Consider the following 24,618-nt stretch of genomic DNA (forward strand, 5'->3'; position numbering starts at 1 on the left):
GCTTGTAACTCAATTGGTTAAAAATCTTCGCTTTTAAATCTGATGTCTTGTGTTCGAATCTCCCTCCCCGTAATTTAGTGTTTACTTACTTTAGGTAGATGGCAGTTTTACTGCAATGACAGATAGTAATCATGCTTATGCACCATGGTGTTGGTTCATCTCTACCGATTTCCCTCCATCCTAACTACTAACTATTTAACTTACTAACGTTATCGTTTGCGTGTATGATCTTTCAATGATGATAAAGAAAATGAATGGTTCCGATTATAATGTTTGGACGGTAAACGTTCATTAATCACAAATAAGAGGACAAGTAAGTCCCCTATGAGACACAAGCATTAATATCCTTAATTCAAACCTTAATTAGGTAATGTATACACTAATTTTTAACTCAGCTTGCTTAAAAGAAGTTGTATATTTTGGCTTGTTGAAGCGTATTATGTTTCACAACATAAGAATATAACCACTTAGGGCGTGTTTATTAACGCAGAAACATAATGGCTAGAAAGAGGTCATTAAACAGCACTGACGAAATGTATTATACTTGGCATTTCAGTTTTTCATTACAAGGGAAAACTAACTAAATCGAACAATGTGTTCTAGTTATATCACGAGACATTGAGTACGATACACCACGATATGGTTAGGCCTAATCGTAGTCCAACCAAGCCCTCCACTGAAAAAAATTTCCAACATATATATTTTAAAATTCATATTTGTTCTTGAAATCGATTAAAACCCAAGTCACATTCCTATATACGATAAACGAAATAAATGCAATTTGGTCGATAAATGAGAGATGTGTCACATCCAGGTCCGAGACGGATCACTTCTCGGGCTCGCTCCACCATCGTAGTACGATATTGTCCGCTTTGGGCCCCCAGCATTGTTAGAACCAATCAAATGTCAAGTATATAATATATAACAATTTGCACAGTTTTATTTCAAATGGAAAAACTCAACGACAAATACAATATATTAAAACATAAACACTTAATGAAATTATATATAAAATCACAAATCACTAACTTGTTCCTTGAAGATAGAGGCTTGCAAAAGCAATCTCCTAAGACAGAAATTCGTCCCTACACCAGTGCAGCAGTTCAATGGACGTCTATCTTGCAAGATACAACTATCTAATCCAAGTTCTTGCACTCGAACTCGGATTCTTGGCAAATTGGTTGTGGTGTTTCTCTGTGAAGTGTGAAGGATTTGATGGAAAAAATTGTTCTTCTTGTTTCTGATTCGACAACCATATATATAATGGCGTAAATGAGCAGTTGAAACCGTTCATGTAATCAGTTTTATCCTTTCAGAAAAAACTGAATGCAAAAATCAAAAACGTAAAAATGATACTTGGGTTTTTCGTCCATCCGAGCCCAAGAGGCCCAAGGTCCATGGCTTTGGCCCAATTTATTTCAAACTATAAGTGAGTGAACTCACTTATAAAGAAGAAGTTATAAAGCTGTTTGGGCGATGTGGGACTTGGAGTCCCACATAAAACTCAAGTTCCAACAAGCACATCCTCACGGTTTTGTTTCTGGGAACTCACATAAGAACTTCCCGATGGGTCACTCATCCTGGGAATGCTTTTGCGCGCTACTTGCTTAACTTCGGAGTTCCGATGGAACTCGAAGCCAGTGAGCTCCCAAAATGCCTCGTGCTAGGTAGGGATGAGAATATACATATAAGGATCACATCCATGGGCGATGTGGGATGTCATAATCCACCCCTCTTAGGGGCCCGACGTCCTCGTCGGCACACCACGACCAGGGTCAGGCTTTGATACCAAATTGTCACATCTTGACCCGGGGCGGATCACTTCCCGGGCCGCTCCAAAACCGTAGCACGATATTATCCGCCTTGGGCCCCTAACACACCTCACGATTTTGTTTCTGGGAACTCACATGAGAACTTCCCGATGGGTCACCAATCCTGGGAATGCTCTCGCGCGCTATTCGCTTAACTTCAGAGTTCCAATGGAACCCGAAATCAGTGAGCTCCCAAAAGGCCTCATGCTAGGTAGGGATGGAAATATACATATAAAGATGGGATGTCACAGACGACTATTTGATCTACGGTCATAAATAGACCAAATTGAATATCATGCTCAAACTTAACTTGTGTAATTTCTTTTTGAGCTCGGGCTGCTTTTTGTACAAGTTAAATAATTCCAAGCATGATACTAAACTCAAGTTGTATCGAATTTATTTGTGTTGTAAGAAATTAACACAGCTTGTCACGTATTTTAATGTTAATAAATAACTTGTAGTATATAAAAAGAAATACTAAACATACTTTTTTAAAAGTGGAATTCTTCATGAACTTTCTATTATATTTTTTGCACAATGTTGACATGAAAATTAATGTTAAACTGTCACATCCCGGCCCAGGGCGGATCACTTCCCGGGCCCGCTCCACCACCGTAGCACGATATTGTCTGCTTTGGGTTTACCATTCCCTCACGGTTTTGTTTTTGGAAACTCACGAGCAACTTCCCAGTGGGTCACCCATCATGGGATTGCTCAAGCCCCCTTCTCGCTTAACTTAGGAGTTCCTACGGAACCCGAAGCCAGTGAGCTCTCAAAAGGCCTCGTGCTAGGTAGGGATGAGAATATATATTTAAGGATCACTCCCCTGGGCGATGTGAGATGTCACAATCCACCCCCCTTAGGGGCCCAACGTCCTCGTCGGCACATTCGCGACCAGGGTTAGGCTCTGATACCAAATTGTCACATCCCGGCCCGGGGCGAATCACTTCCCGGGCCTGTTCCACCACCGTAGCACGATATTGTCCGCTTTGGGTTTACCATTCCCTCACGGTTTTGTTTTTGGGAACTCACGAGCAACTTCCCATTGGGTCACCCATCATGGGATTGCTTAAGCCCCCTTCTCGCTTAACTTCGGAGTTCCTACGGAACCCGAAGCCAGTGAGCTCCCAAAAGGCCTCGTGCTAGGTAGAGATGAGAATATATATTTAAGGATCACTCCCCCTAGGCGATGTGGGATGTCACATAAACTGTGAGATGGTAAATAGTCTATAAAAAGTTCCACTTTAAGAGAGTGTCTTTAGCGTTTTTCATTAAATAAATATAACAAAAAACATTTTAGAATATACCAATAAAATCTTAATAAAATTTCTTAATTGGTCAGAAAAATAAAACATGGAATAATAAATAAATTGAACATAAACTTATTAGTAAAAGACTTGTAATTTAGTTAGTTCAGAGCATTCACATTTTGCAATATAGGTTCCAAGTTCAACTCTTTTTCTTTCAATGTGATTTCGAACTGTTTCAAGCTGATTATAACCCTAATTTGCTTTAGTAATATTTTATCCTCTTTTTTTTTTATAATTTTTTTTGTAAACCAAAAACGTTATATATTAGAGATTTAGCTTTTATATTTACAATTATTTATTACAACCATCGTCTCAATAGTATACAAATTATGTGAGTAAACCAAAAACGTTATATATTAGAGATTTAGCTTTTATATTTACAATTATTTATTACAACCATCATCTCAATAGTATACAAATTATGTGAGTAAACCAAAAACGTTATATATTAGAGGTTTAGCTCTTATATTTACAATTAGTACAATCACCGTCTCAAATAATTAGTATAAATTATATGAATATATGTATTAATTATAATAGATAAATTATAAACATATCGTTTTTCCCATGTGGGAAAATCGTACTTAAAAATTGTCCATGGATAAACCCCACGAGTAGCCAGCAGTAACTCAGGAGCAACTCGCAACTCAGTCTTCTTCTCCAAAACCCCCAAAACCCCGAAACCAAAATGCGGCGCGCCATAGACGCCCACCTCAAGGCGGCGCGTCTCTTTCCCTCCTTATCATACTTCTCTTCTTCCTACTCACCGTCTACGCCTCGCGTCACCGTCAGTGCAATCCTAACCCTAGCTCATCCCCACGCTCCTTCCATTTCCAAAACGCTGAACCTCCACTCGATAACAATTTCCTCATGCTCTTCGATTCTCAGAAACCACGGCGTCGCCTCCAATTTTGGCCTCGCCGTCGTGCGCTGCGTTTCGTCGGTCCCGCATGCCGATACATTGGAGTGGAACGAGCCGGTTTCGTGCTCGGAGGTCGGCGATGGCCACAAAGCCCCTGTGGACGAAGACTCCAAGCCCTCGATTCCTGTCCGAGCATACTTCTTCTCCACCAGGTTCTGTTTTCGGATCTTTCATTTTTTTGAATTTAGTAACTTTTTGTTTCGAAATTGTCCCAGAAATGTTTGGGAATGAAAAGGCAGAGGATTTCACTAGTTTAGTGTTCATATTGTTTAGGATCAGAGTGTGAATTCTGTGATTCTACTTGGTTTTTATAATTTGCAAGTATCTTTGTCAAATGTAGTGTCGATTTAAGAAGCTTGGTAGAGCAGAACAGGCTGAATTTCATCCCACCTACATCGCGAATGACTAATTATGTTGTTTTTAAGTTCGGGGAGCTTTCCGATTCTAACGATGTAAGTTTGCTGCATTTTTCTTTGATTTCCAGTGATTTCGGCTCTGATTTGGTTTCTTTTCTTAACAAAGAAAGGGATAATAAGACCCTTTCTACAGATGGGATAATCTTGTACCTTTTACCGCTTCCTGCATTTTACCTACACTTTCTGTATTTGCCCCAAAAAAATGATGCTATAAGTTGAATGCAGTTTCTATGTTTCAGGGTTTGGGCCTTAGTTTAAGTGGGAGTGACTGTTGCTACATGGTAGTCTTTCAGTATGGCTCCATTGTCTTGTTCAATGTCCGTGAAAAAGATATTGATGGGTATTTGAAAATCGTGGAAAAACACGCATCAGGATCGCTGCCTGAAATGAGAAAGGATGGTGAGACTGTATAAACAAAATTATATCCTTTCAGATAAGAAGTTTATGAATTCTGCACTATCTGATTCATTTCGTTAATCTTTCTGTTCTGTGCACAGACATTCCATGTTGTGTTATAGCTAAGAAAGTGTTTTATTGACTGAGTATTCATGCTGGGCTCAATTGTTTTTTTTTTTATTTTTTATTTCTCGGTCAATCAATATTGTTGGACTGCGACCTTCATTAATTTTTAACGTTGCAAAGTAAAATTTTCTGTTTTCTGCTTCATTATTGCTGCTCCAGTGGTTGTGGATTACAATTTTTGGGATAGTTTTCACATCTGAACTTTTATTTTGTTATGAAATCAGAGTATGAGGTGAGAGAGAACCCCACTCTGCACACATGGATGGAAGGTGGATTAGATTACATAATGTTGCAGTACTTGAATGTTGATGGAATCCGTACTATTGGTAGTGTTCTAGGTCAAAGTATTGCGCTTGATTACTATGTGCGCCAGGTATATCTGCTGTGCATAATCTTGGGAACTTCAACTTTGTGAAAACGTAACTTGATGATTTATCTCAGAACTCTGTTTCTTCTTTTAGGTTGATGGAATGGTTGCCGAGTTTACGGACATTAATCGTGAAATGGAAACTACTGGGAAGTTTAAAATGAAGAGGAAGAAACTGTTTCAGTTAGTGGGAAAGGCAAATTCTAATCTTGCTGATGTGATTCTTAAGCTCGGACTTTTTGAGAGGTAATAATTTTAAATCCATACTGCAGTTACCAATCTGAAATTTGGTTTTGGATAACAGTGATCCTCCGTAAGACGGGCATAATGTTATCTGCATGTATGGTTATGATTGACAGGAAAAGTAATGAATCAGAAGACAAAAAACCCTTTCTGCTATTCTTTTTCACCCATCTTAGAAGGTTTTAGTTTCTTGACATGTTTAATCCAACTAATGAAAAATTGATTGACTTTACAGATCGGATATTGCCTGGAAGGATGCCAAATATGCACAGATATGGGAATATCTCAGGGATGAATTTGAGTTGACTCAGAGATTTGCAAGTCTTGATTTTAAGTTGAAGTTTGTGGAGGTACACGAAACAAATTATTCTCAATACTGGTTTACTAAATCTGGTGAACTACTTTTCAACTGCTGTGGATGTTGTGCTGACATCTTGTTTTCTTCGTTGCAGCACAATATTCGTTTTCTTCAGGAAATTCTTCAAAACAGGAAGTCAGATTTCTTGGAATGGCTCATCATTGCGTTAATAGGTGCTGAAATTCTTCTCTCCCTTTACGACATTGTCCACAGGTCGGCACTTGCTTCGCTTTAGCCCCAGGATCGATGATGCACGAAGTCGAATGTGCCCCTATACAATGTCCTGGTCACTGTATATCTTACAGCCCCCCTCAAATTTGTTGTTTTCTGCTTAGTTGAATTGTGTAATTACGACTTGAATTGATCTTATGATCTGATAAATAAATCATAGATTTTGTATTGCTGTTTTCCTCATGTCAGTTGGCATCCACAATCCAAGAAAGTTCTATACAATGATGAATTTATCGAAACCTTAAGTCATGGGAAAACAAAATAATTCAAAACTGCAAAGCGTATCGTCGTTTCACTATTTATCAAAAAGGAAAAAAATTCGATTTCGCTCTGTCGCACGCATCGGAAAATTTAGCAAGAGTAGCCAAAGCAACCGAGATTTTGACACCAGCAGATGCTCGAGGGAACCCCTCGAGCACTGAACCGATTTTCTCCTTCCTGCTCGGGTGTCGGGAATGAAGAATGATTTCTTGCAAGCTCCTTCCGTGTTCAAGCAAAAACCTTGCAAACTTAATCACATTCTCATTGATTCTATGTGAGTAATCATGAATATTCACTACCTTCAAGTGACCTAGGAAGTGACTCAAAATTTGAGCTTGACTTTCCCAGAATTGCTCTTCAGTGCAACCGGCATCGTCCAGCAAAATGTTGTGCCATGTCTGAATTCAAAATTTGAGCGAAATTGATAGTAAAGATATAAACTGAACTATAAATCGATCGACGAACAAAACCAGAGTGCGGAAACTTACCGGTAAATAAGTTTCGAGATATGTGTTCATTGTGTAAATACTCAGAGTATGTAGTTTGGGAGAGCTCTTGAAGAGGCATGTTATACCTGGGATGACATCTTTGTTGAAAACCCTAATAAAAATTTGCAATGTCTTAAGGTTCATGAATGAGTACGGTAGACCGCCTTCAAAATAAATATCCGATAGAATCTGCATAAATGAACAATTGATCGACTGTACTTAATGACCAAAACAAAAACACTAAATAACTTATATAATACATCATCGTGAGCGACCTCAAACCAATAAGGCTCTCCGCTTTGCGATGGTCGAAGACGGGAGAGCGTTTATCGTAAGCAATCTTACTCTTACTTTGCAAAGAGACTATAAATTTTCCATTTTGAATGTAGGTTTTGAGTTAAAAAGCATTACAAAGAGACAGATCCTGAATCCATAGAAGTCAAATGTAGACATAAGATAAAAACAGATGAAAAGTTGTTTAACCATACATGGATGTTTCATATAGGCAGTGATTTCAATTCAACACACCATTTTTTACTTTAAGCACACCCTTTTAGTTTTGACTGTGTTGATTTTCCTTTAACTGTTTAATCTAAACGGGTACAAAACTAAAGTGTGTGTACGAGGTGAGAAAATGTGTGTTAAATTATTTAGCTTTCATATATAATTATGGGTGTCCGACTTAATGAACGCGGTCCCCCATATTTGCTTCTCTCTAAATACGAGTAAGTGTAATAGTGTATAATTAGAAAAGTTACTTCAAAATTTTCCAAATATCTTATAGGATAGTAAGAATTCCGAACGCTATAATCTCTGAAATTTCCAAACAATATATTGCAAGTCTCTCTCAAAACGTTTATGGATTGGAGGAGGAAATCTACCGAGTAGTAATGCATTTTGTTTTCTGAAAACAAACAAAACAATGCATGTTTGATGTCATGAGATCAGTTCACTACTTGTAGATGAACTGCACAGCACCTCTAAGTAAACAAGAAAACATGCATAAATTTTGGAAAACTAACCCGGAGATAGCTATCATAAATGCAAAGCTTCTGAACCTGCGAAGATCCACAAAGAAGATTGACTGTTGGCTTCGCCATGGTCACATCGACTACTTTACCGAAACAAGCCAGGTGACATGCTCTCAGGATGGGAAAGCTCGGAGCAAAACTTTCCTCCGTACCGTAGTCATGTTGCCACCAGAAAGTTTTCAGATTCGGGGCAAAAATTTTGACCCGATTTCCATTAACCATTACTTCAAAAGAGTGTTTGATTTCCAAATTCTCTAGTCTCATTCCGGAGATGTGCAGGCTGCTAAGAAACATCTTGACAATGTGTACATCTTTGATGTTTGGACAAGTAATTTTGAGATGAGCGATGCCTTCACAATTTGTAATACTTAATTTCTCAAGAGAAGGTAATGAAGAAGCAGAAAATAAATCCAGCTCCAAAGCACTATCCAAAAACTCCACACGAGTTAGAGACAATGTGTGAAGTTGGTGCAGACCACTTTTAGCCACAGCATTAGAAGATAATAAAAGACCAAAGTATGGTTTTGGAATTGATGGCGAATAATATGGATTTTTATAGGTGGCTAATGTGAGGCTCCTCAACGAATCACACTTGAACAAACTAGGCAAACCGAATGCGTCACCGGAAAAATACTTGTCAGTTAAGGAGACGTCGAGTGCAAGTTCTTCAACCCTATACTTCACCACCCGATCAATACAAGAATACAAACAAGAAGAACTCAGATATCCTTTAGCCCTAAAAACCTTTAAATTGGAGTTTTCGTGGCGGTGTCTCAGTACTTTGCTTATGAATTCCACTGCTCCACCTTTAACATCGGAGAAGTCTAGGATAGGAAGGGAAGCCCATAAATGATTCCATTGTCTAGACAAAACACTGGTTTGTGCAGTGGATCCGACGGGTAGAAGGGAGAGTATGTGATGCAATATATCATCCGGAAGACTACTGATTCGGTTGCTACTGCTTCCTTCAGTGTGTAACTCTTCTTCCTCGGGAAGCCTTCCCCCTTTAGCTCTTGCTTCCATGGTTTTGGATAACGAAATTGTCTTCTTTGAAGATTAACCGATTGGGGAAAAATTTTTCTTTGAGGAGGAAACGAAGAACGTTAGGTTAGGGTTTTAGACCTACTTTGCCGTTTACTCTCCACGTTTTCTTATTTATGTTATTAATATTTGAATAACAGTAAACAAGTCAATCCTAGTTGAACAACGAAAGCTCCCAATCCAAATTCACAAGGATATTTGCCCTAAAATAAAAAATAACGAAGGATAAGAAAACCTATATCTTTACCACTATGTTCCTCCGAAAGACTATAATAAAAATAGAGAGGTGTTATTCCCACCCCAATGTCTTATCTTCCCATCCACTTTTTTATGAATTTTTTAATTACAAATTTGTTCATTTGTAAAATGACTAATAAGGAAATTAATCCTTAATTTCAAAAATGTTACTTTTTATAAAAAAAATTCAAATATATCCAAAATTTCACTTAAATAGACAAAAATACCCTCAAATTTAAAAATTAAATAAATTAAAGGCTTTTTAACTATCATCGCCTCAAGCTTCGATCCAACTCATCTTCGCTTCTACACTCCACCACCATAACCCTATACCCTTCGACCCCCTCATCACCGACATTAAGCGTTGTCGTGGTTACTACAAGTGGGAGAAGCATAATTTCAATCATGCCTTCAATGCCTTTTTTCTTACTAATATCATTTTTAGTTTTAAATATAAAAATAGTTTTTAAAGTTAATCCACATGTCGTTATATAATTGTATTTGTGAGACCCACGTGGCGTCATATCAACACACTAACAGAGTAATTGACAGATTTTTCATGAAAAAAACTAAAACGATCACGATGGACAAATTCAAAGAAAGACTAAAATGATTTACGATAGACAAATTCAAGAACACTACTATTGATTTATCATTAATTGTTAAGGACCAATTAAGGAGTTATGTCAATGTCACGAACCATTTTGGCTAAAAGCCTTTAATTTATTTTATTGTTAAATTTGAGGGTGTTTTTGTCTTTAGGTGGAATTTTGGATATATTTGAAAGTTTTTATAAAAAGTGACATTTTTGAAATTAAGGGTTAATTTTTGGCTATATTTGATAAATACTCCCTTCGTTACCCTCTTTTGCATTACTTTTTTTTAGAGAAAAGAAAAAAGAAAAGTTTGGGCATGATAACTCTCACACTATGTTTAGAAAATTTGTCTCCCTTAAACCCTAACTCATCATTCCCATCTCCTTTCATTCAAAGAAAGCAAAATCATTCGGAGAGAGCAAAAAGAATGAATTTAGAAGATGATGTTTCTATGGAAGAAGTAGATGATTATGTTTCCGTCGAAAAGGTAAAAGATAATTTTATGTGGGTCATCATGATTTGTCGGCATCGTACAATTGAAGCATCGCGTGACTTTTTATTCGAATTTGCATTAGGTTAGGGTGCAATTTGTTTCATTAGGCAAGGGTAGATTTATTTTTTAATGAGTTTTTCTTGAATAATCGTTTCCCTCTTTTCCTTTCTACAGTATTGTTGAATATAATTAATTACCCATCGAATAACCAGAAGGTGAAACACAAATCTCACACCATTTGCTTCATACTGGGCACACATTGTTTCAAAGCCTTTTGATGGTGATGAACTCCATTGCTTCATCCTTGGTTCGTTTTTGAACATTTGGTTTCAGTTAATTATTTTAATTTTGAAACCGAAGTGAACTTTGAAAACAAATATATATATTCCTGTATCTTCATTTCTGAACTTTTCCTTGGATGAGCCCTTAGAATTTAGAAAGGGGAAATGCATATGAAAAAGAAAACAAAAGGGGAAAAGCAACGAATGAAAACCCAAAATTCTTCATTCCCACTCAAGTTGGAATTTGGAAAGGAAACGGTTTTTATTTTTTTCCTGGCTTTTAGAAGAGAGTAATATTATTCATTTATATTCTTTTTTTAAGATAAATTTATCTCTAATTATATATAGGGTTATTTTAGGAATAATAGTGGGTGGGAAAATAACATTTTAATTTTTTTTTACTTTTAATAGTGGGTGTATATATAACGTGGGTGGGGAAATAAGACAACGGAGTGGGTCGAGCATGTCTCTAAAAATATAACCGTGAAAATAAAACATGACCACCTAATTTGCGCAACTACAAATTACTTTCCAGCACTTTCCTCAAACTACTGGAACAAGGATATCACATATATTGAGCTTGACAAGTCGTAACTCGACATCCACCCATACCAAACACTAGGAATCAACGATAACCATCCTGATGATAGTAACAATCGAGGTTTCTTAGCTCACAATGTCAAAGATTATTTCAAATTAAGTGAGATGTTAAAACGTGACTAGGAATATTGTAGTATTCGATATATCTATCTTCGGATGAATTTTGTCGTTGGTGAATTGGCCAACCCATCTCTCTTTTACTTCCGGTCTATTTTGAGCAAGCTCTTTCTTGTAAACAAATTCTTTTGGCTTATACCACTTGGGCATCTCGACCTCGTGACATTATTTTGTAATTCCCCTTCTTTCGGGCTATTAGCCTCTGTTTAACAAAACAAAACAAAAAACTGTGCTGCATGAAGTCTGGAAAGGCTTTGCCGTCATGAAACGTCGTAACCTTTGTATATTTTTATTGACCAAACCATACCCCACTCCTCCTCCTCAAAATTGTGTCGCATGAAGTCTAGAAAGGCTTTGCCGTCATGAAACGTCATAACCTTTGTGTTTGGGCAGGAAATCTTGCGGAGAGGGGTCATTGGCTCGAGCACACAGCTTCCCGAGGAGTTGGCACTTTGGTTGATTGTCGGGCTCCGGCTTGCTAAGATGCTGCAAGAGAAGGACAAAGTTAGTTCTGAAAAGTGCCTTTGTGGGGCCTTAGGTGTAGGCTTTGAGGCTCGCAATCAAAACTAACTACGTGCTAAGGCGTGCCACTGCCATCTCTGTATGGCAGATGTAGAACAAGTGTATTTAAGCCAATTACTTGCGCCACAAGTTATTTTGACTTCTTGTTATCAAAGAATTGTCGTAGATGGGTTAAGTCTACATTAAGTTCTTTTATGTGCCTCGAGATCAATGACTTTTAGTTCTTTATCATGTATGCTTAAAGGGCGGAGATCAAGATCAAGTCATTAGTTTTAATCACTTTTAATCTTCTTATGACCATAGAACCACTACATGAACCAGATCTGGGAACTGATGGAACTTTGGATTACCAAAACACTAGAAATGACTTGAATATGTATTGGGGAATACATTATACCAATAGATCTATTGATTGAAAGACAAAACAAAGAGATGCGGGCAAGATTTCACCTTGTCGGGCAAGGTTGAATGTCTTGCAATTTCTTTGTTGTAATTCTAAAGGGTTAGGTACTGAAAGAGGGATGAAAGGTATATGGGCTTGACTCTGGGCCTCGAGTAAAATCTTCTCTATTGAGCTCTTTTGGGCTTCATTCCCTTTAAGCCCAAAGTTAAATATTAACCCAAACACTTTGTATGTTTTTACTGACCAAACCAAACCACCCCCCCCTCCCCCCCCCCCCCCCCCCACAAATTTCTTCTTCTTTTCCAATTTAATTTGTTGCTTCTTACTCTTCTCATACCAATATTGTTTTATATGATTAGAGTTATCTTATAATCTGATATGTGTAATTCCTATATCAATAGTTACGAGAAATTTTTTTTGAATTATGTAAGAAAATAAACCGTTTTGTGCATTCAGTAATGCTTTGAAAACGACACATCGTCAGTGACAATATAAAGTGCTTCCAACTACTGCAGTACAAGCACCGGATAGTACGGTAATTAAGGAGACCTGTGGCTGTGCGAACTTTCAATTGGGTATAAGTCCACAGTTCAATTCCTGTTTAGAGTATTTTTCCTTTTCTGTTGGTGCCATGTGTCACCTTGATTACTTCACACAACACGAGAGAAATCTTGGGCAGAGGTTGCAATGTCGGACAGCTCCCTCACACTGTGGGGGAACCCTAATGCAGGCTGCACTCCACTGTGAGAGAAGACGTATGTGGCAACCCTATCCATGCCTGGTGATCACGATCGAAAAATTCTTGGCTAGAACTGCCATGTACATAACAGCTCCCTCACGCTATCGCTGTGAGGTGAATCCGAATGCATACGCGCGCCCCACTGTGAGAGAGCTGACCTATGTGGTACCCAATAACCTCCCAATCTGGTGAAAATAAGAATTTCTCCTCTACAACTCCATGACATAGCGTACAGCGAGCACTTGTGGTGCACAAATGATGACAGACTGATGTATGAGTGATGATAAAATATATACAACCGATTTTACAGACGCTTTTCCATAGTTTGAAGGGAAGCTTTGTCGAAGAAGAAAAAGAAGTTAAAACGTGTAATGATGAGGATCATCCTAAACAAGGAGGCAGGACTATCACAGGTTCTCTCTTCATTTTTCACTCATCAACTTCTCTTAGTTCTCCTACTTTCTCCACAGATCTTGGTGTAGATGTTATGTACAATTTAACAATTAAACTGGAGTTAAATATATCTTTTAACCCCGATTTTTTCTGTGCATTGGAGATGTGAACCTAATATTGGTATTTTCCTAGCGTCAAGTTTGTAAATAATGGTATCCATAAATTAACCAAAGAAGTTTCACAATGTGGATTGAAATATAGTCCAACTCAAAACTAAAAAGTTGATACTGAATAATTTTACATTCAATCCGAACCTTAAGTCATGGAAAAGCAAAACTAATTGAACCTTACTCGTAGTAATTGACCCTTACTCTGTCATAAGTATCTGGAAAATTAGCACCACTTACAGAAAATGAGATTTTGACATCACCATTTGCCCAGGGCAACTCCTTCAGCAAACTGATTTTATCCTCCCAAACTTTCGAGTCTCGTACATTAAAAAGCATTTCTTGCAAGCCCTCTCCATGTTGAAGCAAAAACTTTGCAAACGTAATCACATTTTCATCGATCACATAGGGGTAATGATGAATGTTCACCACCTTTAAGTGACGTAGGAAGTGACTCATATTCTGAGCTTCATTTTCCCAGTATCGCTCTTCGGTGCAATCCGCATCGTCCAACAAAATTTTTTGCCAGTTCTGAAATTTAATTTTAAAGGGCATGTTAGTGATATATAAACTGTAACAGGATTGATTTTTAACGTTCCCTTTAAAAGTGAATAAGCAAAGGAGAACCAAAGGATAAAAAGAAGAGAACGAGCGTTGAAAGAGAAGTGTTGCCAAAACTTACAGTTGAATCATTTACCAGAACTCTGTGCCATATGTAAATACTGAGAGTATGAAGTATACGAGAAGTCTTGAATAGGCATGCTAAACCTGGGATGACTGCTTTGTTCAAACAATCAACGAAAATTTGCAACGTCTTGAGTTCCATAAATGAGTATGGTAAACCGCCTTCAAAATAAATTCTGGATAAAATCTGTAAAAATAAAATAACCCGCATTAATACACAACCTAAAAACATTGCCACATATATGACTAGTTGCTTGCTGCCAAGCTTGGTAAAGTAGGTTTATAACTAAGCAGGGGATTAAAATCATTGGTTGTATGGTAGATAAGTCGAGTGGATAAGAGATCATTATCACCACTTATTGAGGTCAAATTAAGCACGCCCTAAGCCCATGGGTTAGTATGGCATACCCTAGCCTCAATGGGTAGGTAGCAAACCTTGAAAACGCAAAACACTGGTTGCTTGCTTACAGAATGTAGATAATGTGCAACAATATGACATTTCTAAACAATAATTACATAGTATATGAGACTCTCAAATAATGAACTGACATCTATACCATTGTTAGTAAAGTAAAGGTTTTTCTTTTTTAACAATGCACAGGTCTCTCCAAACTAGTAAAGAAGAAACATGAAGGAAAACTAACCCGGAGATAGCCATCAACAATGCAAAGGTTTTGGACCTGCGAAGAACTGCAAAGAAGATTGACTATTGTTTTCGCCATGCTCATAACGATTGCTGTCTGTGCCATGCTCATATCCATTATTGCCTGCGAACAAACTAGGTGACATGTTTTTAGGGTGGGAAAGCTGGTGATTGAGCTTTCCTCAGTACTAGAGATTGACCCCCAATAGAAACTTTGCAGATTTGGGGCTAAAATGTTGACCCGACTTCCTTGAAGGTATCCTTCGAAAGCATGTGTGATTTCCAAACTCTCTAGTCTCATTCCCGAAATGTCCAGGCAGTTGAGAAACATTCTGACAATGTGTACATCTTTGATCTTTGGACAAGTAATTTTGAGATGAGTGATGCCAATACAATTTTCTAAACGTAATTTCTCAAGAGAAGGGAAAGAAGAAGCAGAGAATAAATCCAGCTCCGAAGTACTGTCCAGAAACTTCATACTAGTTAGACACAATGTGCGAAGTGTGTGCACACCACTGGTAGCCACAACATAATAAGATAATGAAATCGGGAACTGTTGGCTTGAAAGTGGTTTTTGCCAAGCATATGAACTATATCTGGCTGCCAATTTGAGACTCCTCAATGAATCACAGTTAAACAAACTTAGCAAACCACATTTGTCACCGAAAAAATACTTGTCAGTTAAAGAGACATCAAGTTTAAGTTTTTCAACTCTATACTTCACCGCCTGATCAATACAATTATACAAACAAGAAGAACTCAGATCACCTTTAACCCTAAAAACCTTTATATTGGAGTTTTCATCACGGTGCCTCAGTACTGTGTTTACGAATTCCACTTCTCGTTGTTTTAAATCTGAGAAGTCTAGGATAGGAAGGGATGCCCATAGATGACTCCACCTTTTTGATAAAATACTTGTTTGTGCGATGGATTGGATGGGTAGAAAAGAGATCATGTGATGCAATACATCTTCCGGAAGATTACTGATTCGGTCGCTACTGCTTCCCTCAGTGTGTAACTCTCCTTCCTTGGTAAGCCTTTTCCTTCCTTGAGCTCTTGTTTCCATGGTTTTGGATAACCAAATTGTCTTCTTTGAAGATTAACCAACAGAGGAATAAAATTCTTTGAGAAGGAAACGAGAAGGGTTAGATTAGGGTTTGAGACTTTGCCTCGCGTTGTACATCAACTTCCTTCACGTTTTCTTCTCTTTTATTAGGCCAATATTAAAAAATACAAGTCAAAGGCCCAGAAGTCTAAAAGACTCGCGTGCCGCAAATTGGTGAGTTCGGTCCCATATGTCATATGTCCGGCTTGACATGCCCTAATTAATTACTAGACGGTCGATATCCACCCAGACCAAGCGTTACGTTCGACATCCATTCATATGAAGAAGTTGCCCTGGACGGTTTCTTAGACGATAGTTTCGAAGATTATTGTTATTTCGGACGCTACCGGACTGCCCCTGTCAATTTGTCTCTTGTTGTGTTCAGACTTGCAATATCCTTATTTGCCTTCAGAGGAAACACAGTTACACTTCTCATACAGTTTCACTTTATGTAATTATGATTTGAGCTTCTCATAATCTGATGAGCGTGGACATAAGATTGGTATTTTTCCTTGTGTCAAGTTGGTCAATATTCTCATTGCAATAATGTGGCAAACTATATATGTTGGACTCCGTTTCTCTTTTGTTTCCTTGTGTCAATGTTCTCATATCTTTTCTTTTTTGTTATTTATTCAAGAGACACTTTGGATGCGGTCCCTGACTATCAATATTCTTTGACTGAAACCTTGTTTGTTTTTAGTTTTTTATCGAAGTCCCTGACATTAATGTAATAATATAAGTTACTATATTTTTTAAATTAAAAATTAAAAATTAAAATTTGTATTTGTTTATATTAATAAGATTTTAAATATAACCCAAAATTTGTGGGATTAAAAATAATAAAATATAAATGATACTCTCTATTAATTGTGTGTGTGTGTGTGTATTTGGGTACATTCATCAAAGTTAACAAAAAAAAAAAATTATTGTACCAAAACATGGATACATTCTTCAAAACACACACAAAAAGGGAAAAAAAAAGAAGATGAAGATATTAGGCTTAATAACATTAGTAAATTTCTTCGATTAAACTTGACATAGATACATTCTCAAATCATCGAAAAGAGAATGTACCCATATAAGTTAAAAAATGGAAAATATTTTGAATGGATTTTATATTAAAAAATTGGGTAAATTTTATATAAAAATTTTGTACATTTTATATTTTAAAAATGGTACATTTTACATATAACAAATTGGTATATTTAAGAATGGGTACATTTAAGATTAAAAAAATTGAAAATTATATGAATGGGTACATTTAAGATTCAAAAATTTAGAATCTTTTTATAAAAAAACCAATGGGTACAAACTTATTCTAATTTATTATTATTTTTTTAAATGTTTGAATTGAAAATTAATTAGGAGTTAATAGAAGTGTGAGTATTAAAATCCTAAATCAATTATTAATTTTTATTTAAAAAAAAAATGTAATAAACATGTAAATTCATTATCACATTAATGCTAGGAACTTCAATCAAAATTTGAAAACTAATAAGGTATCAGTCAATGAACATTAGTAACTAGGGACCAGATACTAATTTTTCCTTTATTCAATTCAAAGACTACAAAAATAGAGTAGTGAAAAAAAGGAGTGGAAATTCTTTTAATTTTTTTGTTACAAGGGGAGCTTAGAGGGTAGGAAAAAAGTTAAACAAAGAAAAACATCAACCTTAACGGTTTACACCGCGACTCTAACAGGATTATCCAGAAGTAATTGATAATGAACAGAGTAGGTTCATAGAACACAATACACTCAACGTCCACATAAAACTGAGCTTCACCTAACCATCAACCATCATGTTTCTTTCAAGATATGACTCAATCCACATCAGCCAAACTGAGAAATCAAATGTTGACAGCCATATAACAAGCCAAAGATTGTAAAAGTTGCACCGCACCTTTGAAAAGGGACAATTGAAAGAGTTTTATTAATTATGTAAAAAGAAAAAGGGAAAAACGAATCCTCCGTAAAAGAGGAGGGGGTTGATGGTCCAGATGGTCCGGAATCGGTAATGATGGTTTTGGGACAGTTGAAACGATACATTGTTCGAACTGCTTTGTTTGATTAAAGATTGGGAAGAGTTTGGCACTGTTGGTGAGAGAATGAAGTGCTCCAGAATCTTGCATGTGATGTGTGCGCAGTAGTTTGAATCCACAGCTCAACCTCAACCCCAGCTCCGGAATCACTGGAAAGTACTTCAACAGCTATGGTTTCGTTGCTGATTGGAATCGCCATTACGGGAATCACTGAAAAGTAATAGGGGTGGTTACTTAACGATATACATCGAGGGCGGCTGGATAATGTATTTTTTATGTTGACAGTGATTGTAGTGGTGAATTTTGTGTACTTTCTGATTTGTGCCCAGTTTTTTAAGTATCAAAACCAAAACGTTGAACTCAAAAATTAAAATGGAAAATATCTCAAAATTCTAATAATTGAGGGGTACAAATCTTTATTCATTAATTAAGAATAATTGTCGGTACAAACTCTCCGTAAACTTCACTTCATATTAGTTTTTCCTTCGCGCACCAGACCTAAAGAAGGATAAAAATATTTCTGACGGCCTCCTAGGACGAAGAAAGAATACATATTATTCTAAAACGGAACTTTTTTGAAGCTGAAACCAATTAAACTTTAGTTGGTGCATCAGCCCATGGTGAACTTGGTACATCCTTGGGGAAGAGGATCCTCTCCGGATCTAGGATCTCCACATCCTAACCGTTCATCGTACATCGTACGATCGGTTTTTATCAGGTATTATTTGTGTTTAATTTTAAATAAATAAAAAGTCAAATAATTTCTGATCGCATGATATACGATGAACGGCTAAGATGTGAGAATCCCTAAAATCTTCACAATTTGGATCCGGATGAGATCCAAATCCCATCCTTGGATATTTCATGTATAGGACTGTCACGTCAGCAGTGCCACATCAGCAGTTAGTTACATGTTAGAAGGGTAGCTTCAATTCCAAGCAATGTAATGAGAAGTATAAATACTTCTTCTCTTTCATTATTCACTACCGAGAAGGCAAAAGGGTGAAGAGTTCTTAATATCCAAATTACCCTTCTCTCATTAGGTTTCAGAAGAAAAAAATTCACGTACGCACCATTTTTGTACGTACGCAAATTATGTAATAAGAAGAAATGTATATTGTCGTTGTGAAAAGAGTGAAATAATTTTCCTGACCAAAAGTTTCTCCAATAAAATCGGATTGGGTGGGCTCATTAAATTAATTAAACCAAAACGTTCCACACATGAACGCTTCTTCATATGTATATAACCTTGAAGCATGGTTCCACATCAATTAAATTGCAAAATCTAAAGTTGACAACCATATAACAATGAAGCCAAATAGTATAAAAGGGACAACTGAAAGAGTATTCTTAATTATATCAAAAGATAATAAAAAGGGTTTCGGGACAGCTGTTGAAAGTTTGAAACGACACATTGTTCGAATTCCGTTGTTCGATTAAAGAGTGGGAAGAGTTGGGCATTGTTGGTGACAGAATAAAGTGCTCCCAACTCTTGCGGGTAATGTGCGCACCTTCAATAGTTTGAAAGCACTTTCAATGGTTTGAACGCACTTTCAATGGTTTGATACCACAGCTAAACCTCAACCCCAGCTCCGGAAGCGATTTTCAAAGATACAAGATCGAAACCATGACTTCAAATGTGGAGAAAAACACCCTTAAAAATGCGCATGGTTCTGTTGGCCTATAATAAAATTATAAAACTCCAATCATCCAAGTAGCTTTACCCACTCTTCATCCCCCTTAGTGTAGATAATATCGTTGTTAAAAAAATGACAAAATACTTATACCCATATATATAAATAAGGAGAAATTAGGTTCTCATCCTTCCTTTTGCTACTCCATTGATTCAAACCTTATTCCTTTTCAATTTTTGATCAAGGTCCTTGGTATTAATAACATCATTAATTATTTCTATAATAAAATATTTTTTATTTCTAAATATATTCATTTAATGTTAAAACTGTTACAATTAGTATATTTATATTTATGGCTAAAGTTTTTATCATATATTTTTATTTTTAGTTTGTACCCATTTTTAATTTGCAACCCTTTTTTAATTTGTACCAATTTTCTTTTTAGTTTTAATTTGTACCCATATTCTTTTTAGTTTTACTTTTTGTGCCCATATTTTATAAAGTTTTATTTGTATTTGTACCCATTTTTAATTTTGCTAAATGTACCCATGCTAATTATATGTACCATTCATGTAATTTTTTTTTTTTAATTTTTAATCTTAAAATGTACTCATTCTTAAATATTCCAATTTGTTATATGTAAAATGTACCCCTTTTTTTATATAAAATTTATTCAATTTTTTTCCTAATCCATTTTTAAACTTATATGGGTACATTCTTTTTTCTTTGATTTGAGAATGTATCCATGTTAAGTTTAATCGAAGAAATTTACTAATTTTATTAAGCCTAATATCTTTTTTTATTTTTTTATTTTTTATTTATTTTGAAGAATGTACCCATGTTTTGATACAATAATTTTTTGGTTAATTTTGATTAATGTACCCATGTTTATACACACACACACACACACACACACACAATAGTATATTTATATTTTTAATCCCACAAATTATGATTTTTTTATTTAAAATCTCATTAATATAAACAACTATTAATTTCAATTTTTAATTTAAAAAATATAGTAACGTACATAGAAATAAATTATCACATTAATTTCAGGGACTTGGATCAAAAATTGAAAACCAACAAGGTTTCAGTTAAAGAATATTCATAGCTAAGGACCGCATCCAAAGTCTCCCTATAAATAATATGCGTTTAGTTTATAGATTTTTATTATCACCGTGTTCTTTACTTTTGCATAAAAATAAGCAGTACGAGAGAAACATGATCACTTAGGGCATTACCTAGTCACTAAAAGAAGATATGTAGTTTGCTCACATATATAAAGTCACTAGCCTCTCCGCAAGTGCGTGAGCATATGCAAGAGGTATTTTTTCATTACGGGCGCTACGCGCCCCTAAAATAGGTTGCTTTAGTTGTTTTCTTATTTGCTTATCCAAAGTTTTGGATTTTGGATGACTAACTCATTTTTCCAACGAACTTGTGAGATGCTAACACCCATCATTCCTCCTATCTTTTTAATAGATACCTTCAACATGCGTTTTTTTTTCCCCTTTTGATTAGAAGTAGTAAGCACTAACTCTGGAACCAAGGAATATGTTACTAAAAAAGAACCAAAAGCATCTAGCCTTTTTACACGTGCTCTTGCGTGTGCGAAACGCCATTACGGTCACTACGCGCTCCTAAGTTATATATGTTGAATCGACATATTCTATTTAGAAGGGCCTTTTTATTATCCTCGAAGGACATGCACTATGTATCATTTTCTACCATTAATTAGAATTCTACTTTAATAACTTAAATTTCCTTTCTTTTCCTGTATTTTGGGTACAAATAGTTCACAACAATCACACAATTTCCTCAAAATCTTAGCACAACCGGATTTCAACTCAAGGTTTACCTTAGGATTAGACTTAGAAATACAATATTAAGAGAATTTATTTTAGTATTGTGTTGGACAACGTTGAGAAGTTACTTTGCAGTAGTTTTTACTCTTATGCAATAATACATTAGTAAATAAGGATGTAATAGTAGTACATTTTAAATAAAATAAAAATCATATATACACTTGTATTACATTTAATCCAAACCAAGAATAAAAGAAAATTTACTCTATGTTTGATAGAATACAAAAACATGCATCTATAAGCATCTACTATTAAACTAAGAAGCAAGGCAACAACATCAACTTTTGGCAATCACATCTTAACCGTAGACACTTCATAACAATAATATGATCTCCACCAGTCACCAATACCATTATTAGAACTTAGAAGCAACTTGTCCTGCATTTGCGTAATATACACAACCGGGATTTGATTCATAAGAAAAAGGAAACTCCACGATACTTAATCTCTTTTCATATCTTGGTAGATAAAATTCCATGCTACTTATTCTTTTTTTTTTTATATATATATTATTTTTATGTTGATGGTTCATAAGAAAATGAAACTCCATGCTACTGTACTTACCCTTACAATATTCTTTTCAAATTTGCATCTCACTATTGAAACTTTTTATAAAGAAAGATGATTAAGTGGGATAATGTGGAAAGAAAGTGATGAAAATTATCATGAAGAAGAAAGATGCAATAATAATATATAACTTCAACATTGTTATTGATGTTTGATAAAAGAATTGAAAAGCTTAAATAAATAAATAAATAACATATATATGCATGCGTGTGTACGGTACAGGAATAAAGAAACACTGATGGTCTTTTACCTTGGTAGTGACTAATTTTGCAGTCATATTCATGTGTGTGCAATGCAGTAAAAGCAAGCATCCGCCTTTTTTCTTTCCTGCAAGAAGAGACGGATAAATATAAATAACTATTAACCATAGTCCAGATAAAAGGGAAGATTTAAAATGCATAAATTCAAACTATATAACTTAATTAAGATGAGAGGAGAATTGAAGGCATTGTCAATGAAAATTACAGAACAATCTAACTAAAAGTACAATAACCTTGAGTAACAGAGGCAGTTTAGCACCCAAATAAAATTGGTAGATTAGCGAATATGAGTTCAAACGCAGAAGAAAGCAACAAAACCAATCAAACAATGAATTACCAATAGAATAAAACGACCAATATGATCAAAAATGCAAGCAACAAATTACCAATACTCAAACAAAACCTCACTTCAGTTGAAATTCAAATTTGGAGAAGGTTAGAGAAAAAGGACTTGATGGGTTGGATACATGGAATTGGTGCAGACAGGGCATTCCCTATAATTTATAGATATCATTCAAAAAAATAAGAAACAAAGGTGATTAGGGAGATATTAAGGCGATTACAGGAAACAGACATGGTTAGTTGGAAGAGGCAATCTGCAAACACTAATTACCAGTAAATATTCATAGATGGAAAGCCTTTAGATATGCACGTGTTCTTCGAAACATCGTCAAATTTTTATCTAACGTGCCGCATGGTCTGGGTCTGCATCTCCATAGCGAGTCTTTCCACAAAGTCCTTGGTGTAGTCCAAAAACAACACAATCAAAATCAACGAAGAATGAAACCCAAATGTAAAATCAGGTAAAATAAAACGCTGGATAAACCCTGAAAAATCTAAAAACCATTGCAGAGTCAGAGTGATGAGTATTTATGTTCAACAGTAGAAAAGGATTTTCACCACTTGCTTGATTCTGATTACTTGCTGAGGTTGCAAAGTGGGGACTTGGGACCTTGCTGCTAGATAACAGGCAGGCTGTTAATGAAAACTCATGAATAAGCTCGTCTTTGTCAACCTTTTTGTCCGCTCCCTGCAATAGGTTTGTGTATATTTCAAAATCAAAACTCAAGATAGATGGGAAAAGTAGACAAAAAAATGGATTAACAAAAGCAATTAATTCCCGATAATATGAAATCAAACGCCAAGAACACAAAAGAGAAGGGGTAAACAAAATAAAAAACTGAATATCCGATAGACTGAGATGAGTCAATTTTTGTGTCATGTGAAAGATATAACCCAAACGTAACTGCTCATAGCAGTTTCAAAAAATGACGCCACCTTCATCCTCTCCCCTTGTGAAGGGTTTTGCCATTTTAATTAGTTTAGATTATCTCCTTTTTCTATTTGTTTTAATTTGTTTTTGTTGCCATTATCTTTTGTCTATCTCTCCTCTCCATAACTGCTAACCTTTTAGAGGATAATTATCATGATTTTTTTAAATTTAATTATCATGTTTTGTTTCAATACGGTTTCTGTTAAGTTTTTTTTTTTACGTTTTTGTCCCTTTTTTCTTTTTCCTTTTTTTTTATTTATTTGTTTTCCAATACAGTTTTTTTGTTGAGATATGGTTTTTGACCAGTTTGTCCTTGTTTTTTTTGAATTTTTTGGATTTTGATTGTGAATGAAACAAAAGGGCATTTTTGGCATTTTAATAAGATATTTGATGATTAATATACATTATAGTTTATGTCGATAAGTAGACACGGGATTATAAGTTTTTTTTTTTTTTCCGTGTTGGATCTTTCTCCGATGACGGTTTGTCTGATTGGTCAAAAAATGAAAGAAATAAATTATGAAATTCAAACTGAATTATGCTTCATTTAATTAAAACTTTGGTTTTGTTGGATTGTCATTGTTTGCCCTGTTTTCAGAGTATTCCCCTCCTTTTTCAGTATGCGATTGCAGAGTTGTGACCGACTTTCCGGCGACTTTTCAATCCAATATGGGCATGGCTTGCCTTCAGATGACCGTCAAACAAATTCTATTGAACTCAGGTAGATTCTATAACAGCTGTATGTCATTTTTTATTTCGGATTTGTGTTGATTTGAACGAAACTGTTAACGGTTTGGTTTTGCGGTTAGTTGTGGCTGTTTGTTGAGGCTTTGCTGGCTAAAAGGGATTTTGTGTTTGGCTTCCTCCCCTGACAATTCTAAATACATTTATTTGCTGTCTTTTCCACGGTGAAAGTTATTTCTTTTGTGCCTGATTCCCGTGTCTGCTAAATTCACAAACTTGCTTTGTTGTAGTTAGACATTTCAGATTTTTTC

The 24,618-nt window shown here is 35.7% G+C and overlaps 3 protein-coding genes, 1 long non-coding RNA gene and 1 other non-coding gene across 5 annotated transcripts; 2 read left to right on the plus strand and 3 right to left on the minus strand.

Moving 5' to 3' along the window:
* Positions 1–3,683: 3,683 nt before the first annotated feature.
* Positions 3,684–6,348, plus strand: LOC137720901 (protein RETARDED ROOT GROWTH-LIKE). Its single transcript, XM_068460023.2, has 7 exons — positions 3,684–4,195; positions 4,384–4,495; positions 4,699–4,858; positions 5,206–5,354; positions 5,443–5,594; positions 5,827–5,941; positions 6,044–6,348. Exons 1-7 carry the CDS (start codon positions 3,810–3,812, stop codon positions 6,182–6,184), a joined length of 1,215 nt encoding a protein of 404 aa, XP_068316124.1. The 5' UTR covers positions 3,684–3,809; the 3' UTR covers positions 6,185–6,348.
* A 134-nt stretch (positions 6,349–6,482) lies between these two features.
* On the minus strand, positions 6,483–8,983 carry LOC137719731 (putative F-box/FBD/LRR-repeat protein At4g03220). The gene is made up of 3 exons (XM_068458764.2): positions 7,952–8,983; positions 6,930–7,118; positions 6,483–6,839 (listed from the first exon to the last, which is right to left on the minus strand). The coding sequence occupies exons 1-3, from the start codon at positions 8,981–8,983 to the stop codon at positions 6,483–6,485; spliced, it is 1,578 nt and encodes a 525-aa protein (XP_068314865.2).
* Positions 8,984–10,519: 1,536 nt separating this feature from the next.
* On the plus strand, positions 10,520–10,652 carry LOC137721626 (small nucleolar RNA snoR138). The gene has a single exon (XR_011066696.1). It is a non-coding gene; the product is annotated as a small nucleolar RNA snoR138 (small nucleolar RNA).
* Positions 10,653–13,695: 3,043 nt separating this feature from the next.
* Positions 13,696–16,040, minus strand: LOC137719732 (putative F-box/FBD/LRR-repeat protein At4g03220). Its single transcript, XM_068458765.2, has 3 exons — positions 14,878–16,040; positions 14,232–14,420; positions 13,696–14,080 (listed from the first exon to the last, which is right to left on the minus strand). The coding sequence occupies exons 1-3, from the start codon at positions 15,940–15,942 to the stop codon at positions 13,730–13,732; spliced, it is 1,605 nt and encodes a 534-aa protein (XP_068314866.2). The 5' UTR covers positions 15,943–16,040; the 3' UTR covers positions 13,696–13,729.
* A 5,742-nt stretch (positions 16,041–21,782) lies between these two features.
* Positions 21,783–23,610, minus strand: LOC148699066 (uncharacterized). Its single transcript, XR_015953409.1, has 3 exons — positions 22,964–23,610; positions 22,341–22,417; positions 21,783–21,901 (listed from the first exon to the last, which is right to left on the minus strand). It is a non-coding gene; the product is annotated as an uncharacterized LOC148699066 (long non-coding RNA).
* Positions 23,611–24,618: the final 1,008 nt, after the last annotated feature.

This window comes from Pyrus communis, chromosome 1, assembly GCF_041283825.1.
Source record: "Pyrus communis isolate YQ-2024b chromosome 1, ASM4128382v1, whole genome shotgun sequence".
Taxonomy (NCBI): domain Eukaryota; kingdom Viridiplantae; phylum Streptophyta; class Magnoliopsida; order Rosales; family Rosaceae; genus Pyrus; species Pyrus communis.

Coding starts and splice junctions, on each gene's coding strand:
- LOC137720901 (XM_068460023.2), top strand. CDS start 3,810: ATGCGGCGCGCCATAGACGCCCACCTCAAGGCGGCGCGTCTCTTTCCC. Junction 4,496..4,698: donor AGCTTTCCGATTCTAACGAT/GTAAGTTTGCTG, acceptor TCTATGTTTCAG/GGTTTGGGCCTTAGTTTAAG. Junction 5,942..6,043: donor TTAAGTTGAAGTTTGTGGAG/GTACACGAAACA, acceptor TCTTCGTTGCAG/CACAATATTCGTTTTCTTCA.
- LOC137719731 (XM_068458764.2), bottom strand. CDS start 8,983: ATGGAAGCAAGAGCTAAAGGGGGAAGGCTTCCCGAGGAAGAAGAGTTA. Junction 7,119..7,951: donor TTTATGATAGCTATCTCCGG/GTTAGTTTTCCA, acceptor TCATTTATGCAG/ATTCTATCGGATATTTATTT. Junction 6,840..6,929: donor ATCTCGAAACTTATTTACCG/GTAAGTTTCCGC, acceptor TTTTGAATTCAG/ACATGGCACAACATTTTGCT.
- LOC137719732 (XM_068458765.2), bottom strand. CDS start 15,942: ATGGAAACAAGAGCTCAAGGAAGGAAAAGGCTTACCAAGGAAGGAGAG. Junction 14,421..14,877: donor TTGTTGATGGCTATCTCCGG/GTTAGTTTTCCT, acceptor TTATTTTTACAG/ATTTTATCCAGAATTTATTT. Junction 14,081..14,231: donor TTCTGGTAAATGATTCAACT/GTAAGTTTTGGC, acceptor ATTAAATTTCAG/AACTGGCAAAAAATTTTGTT.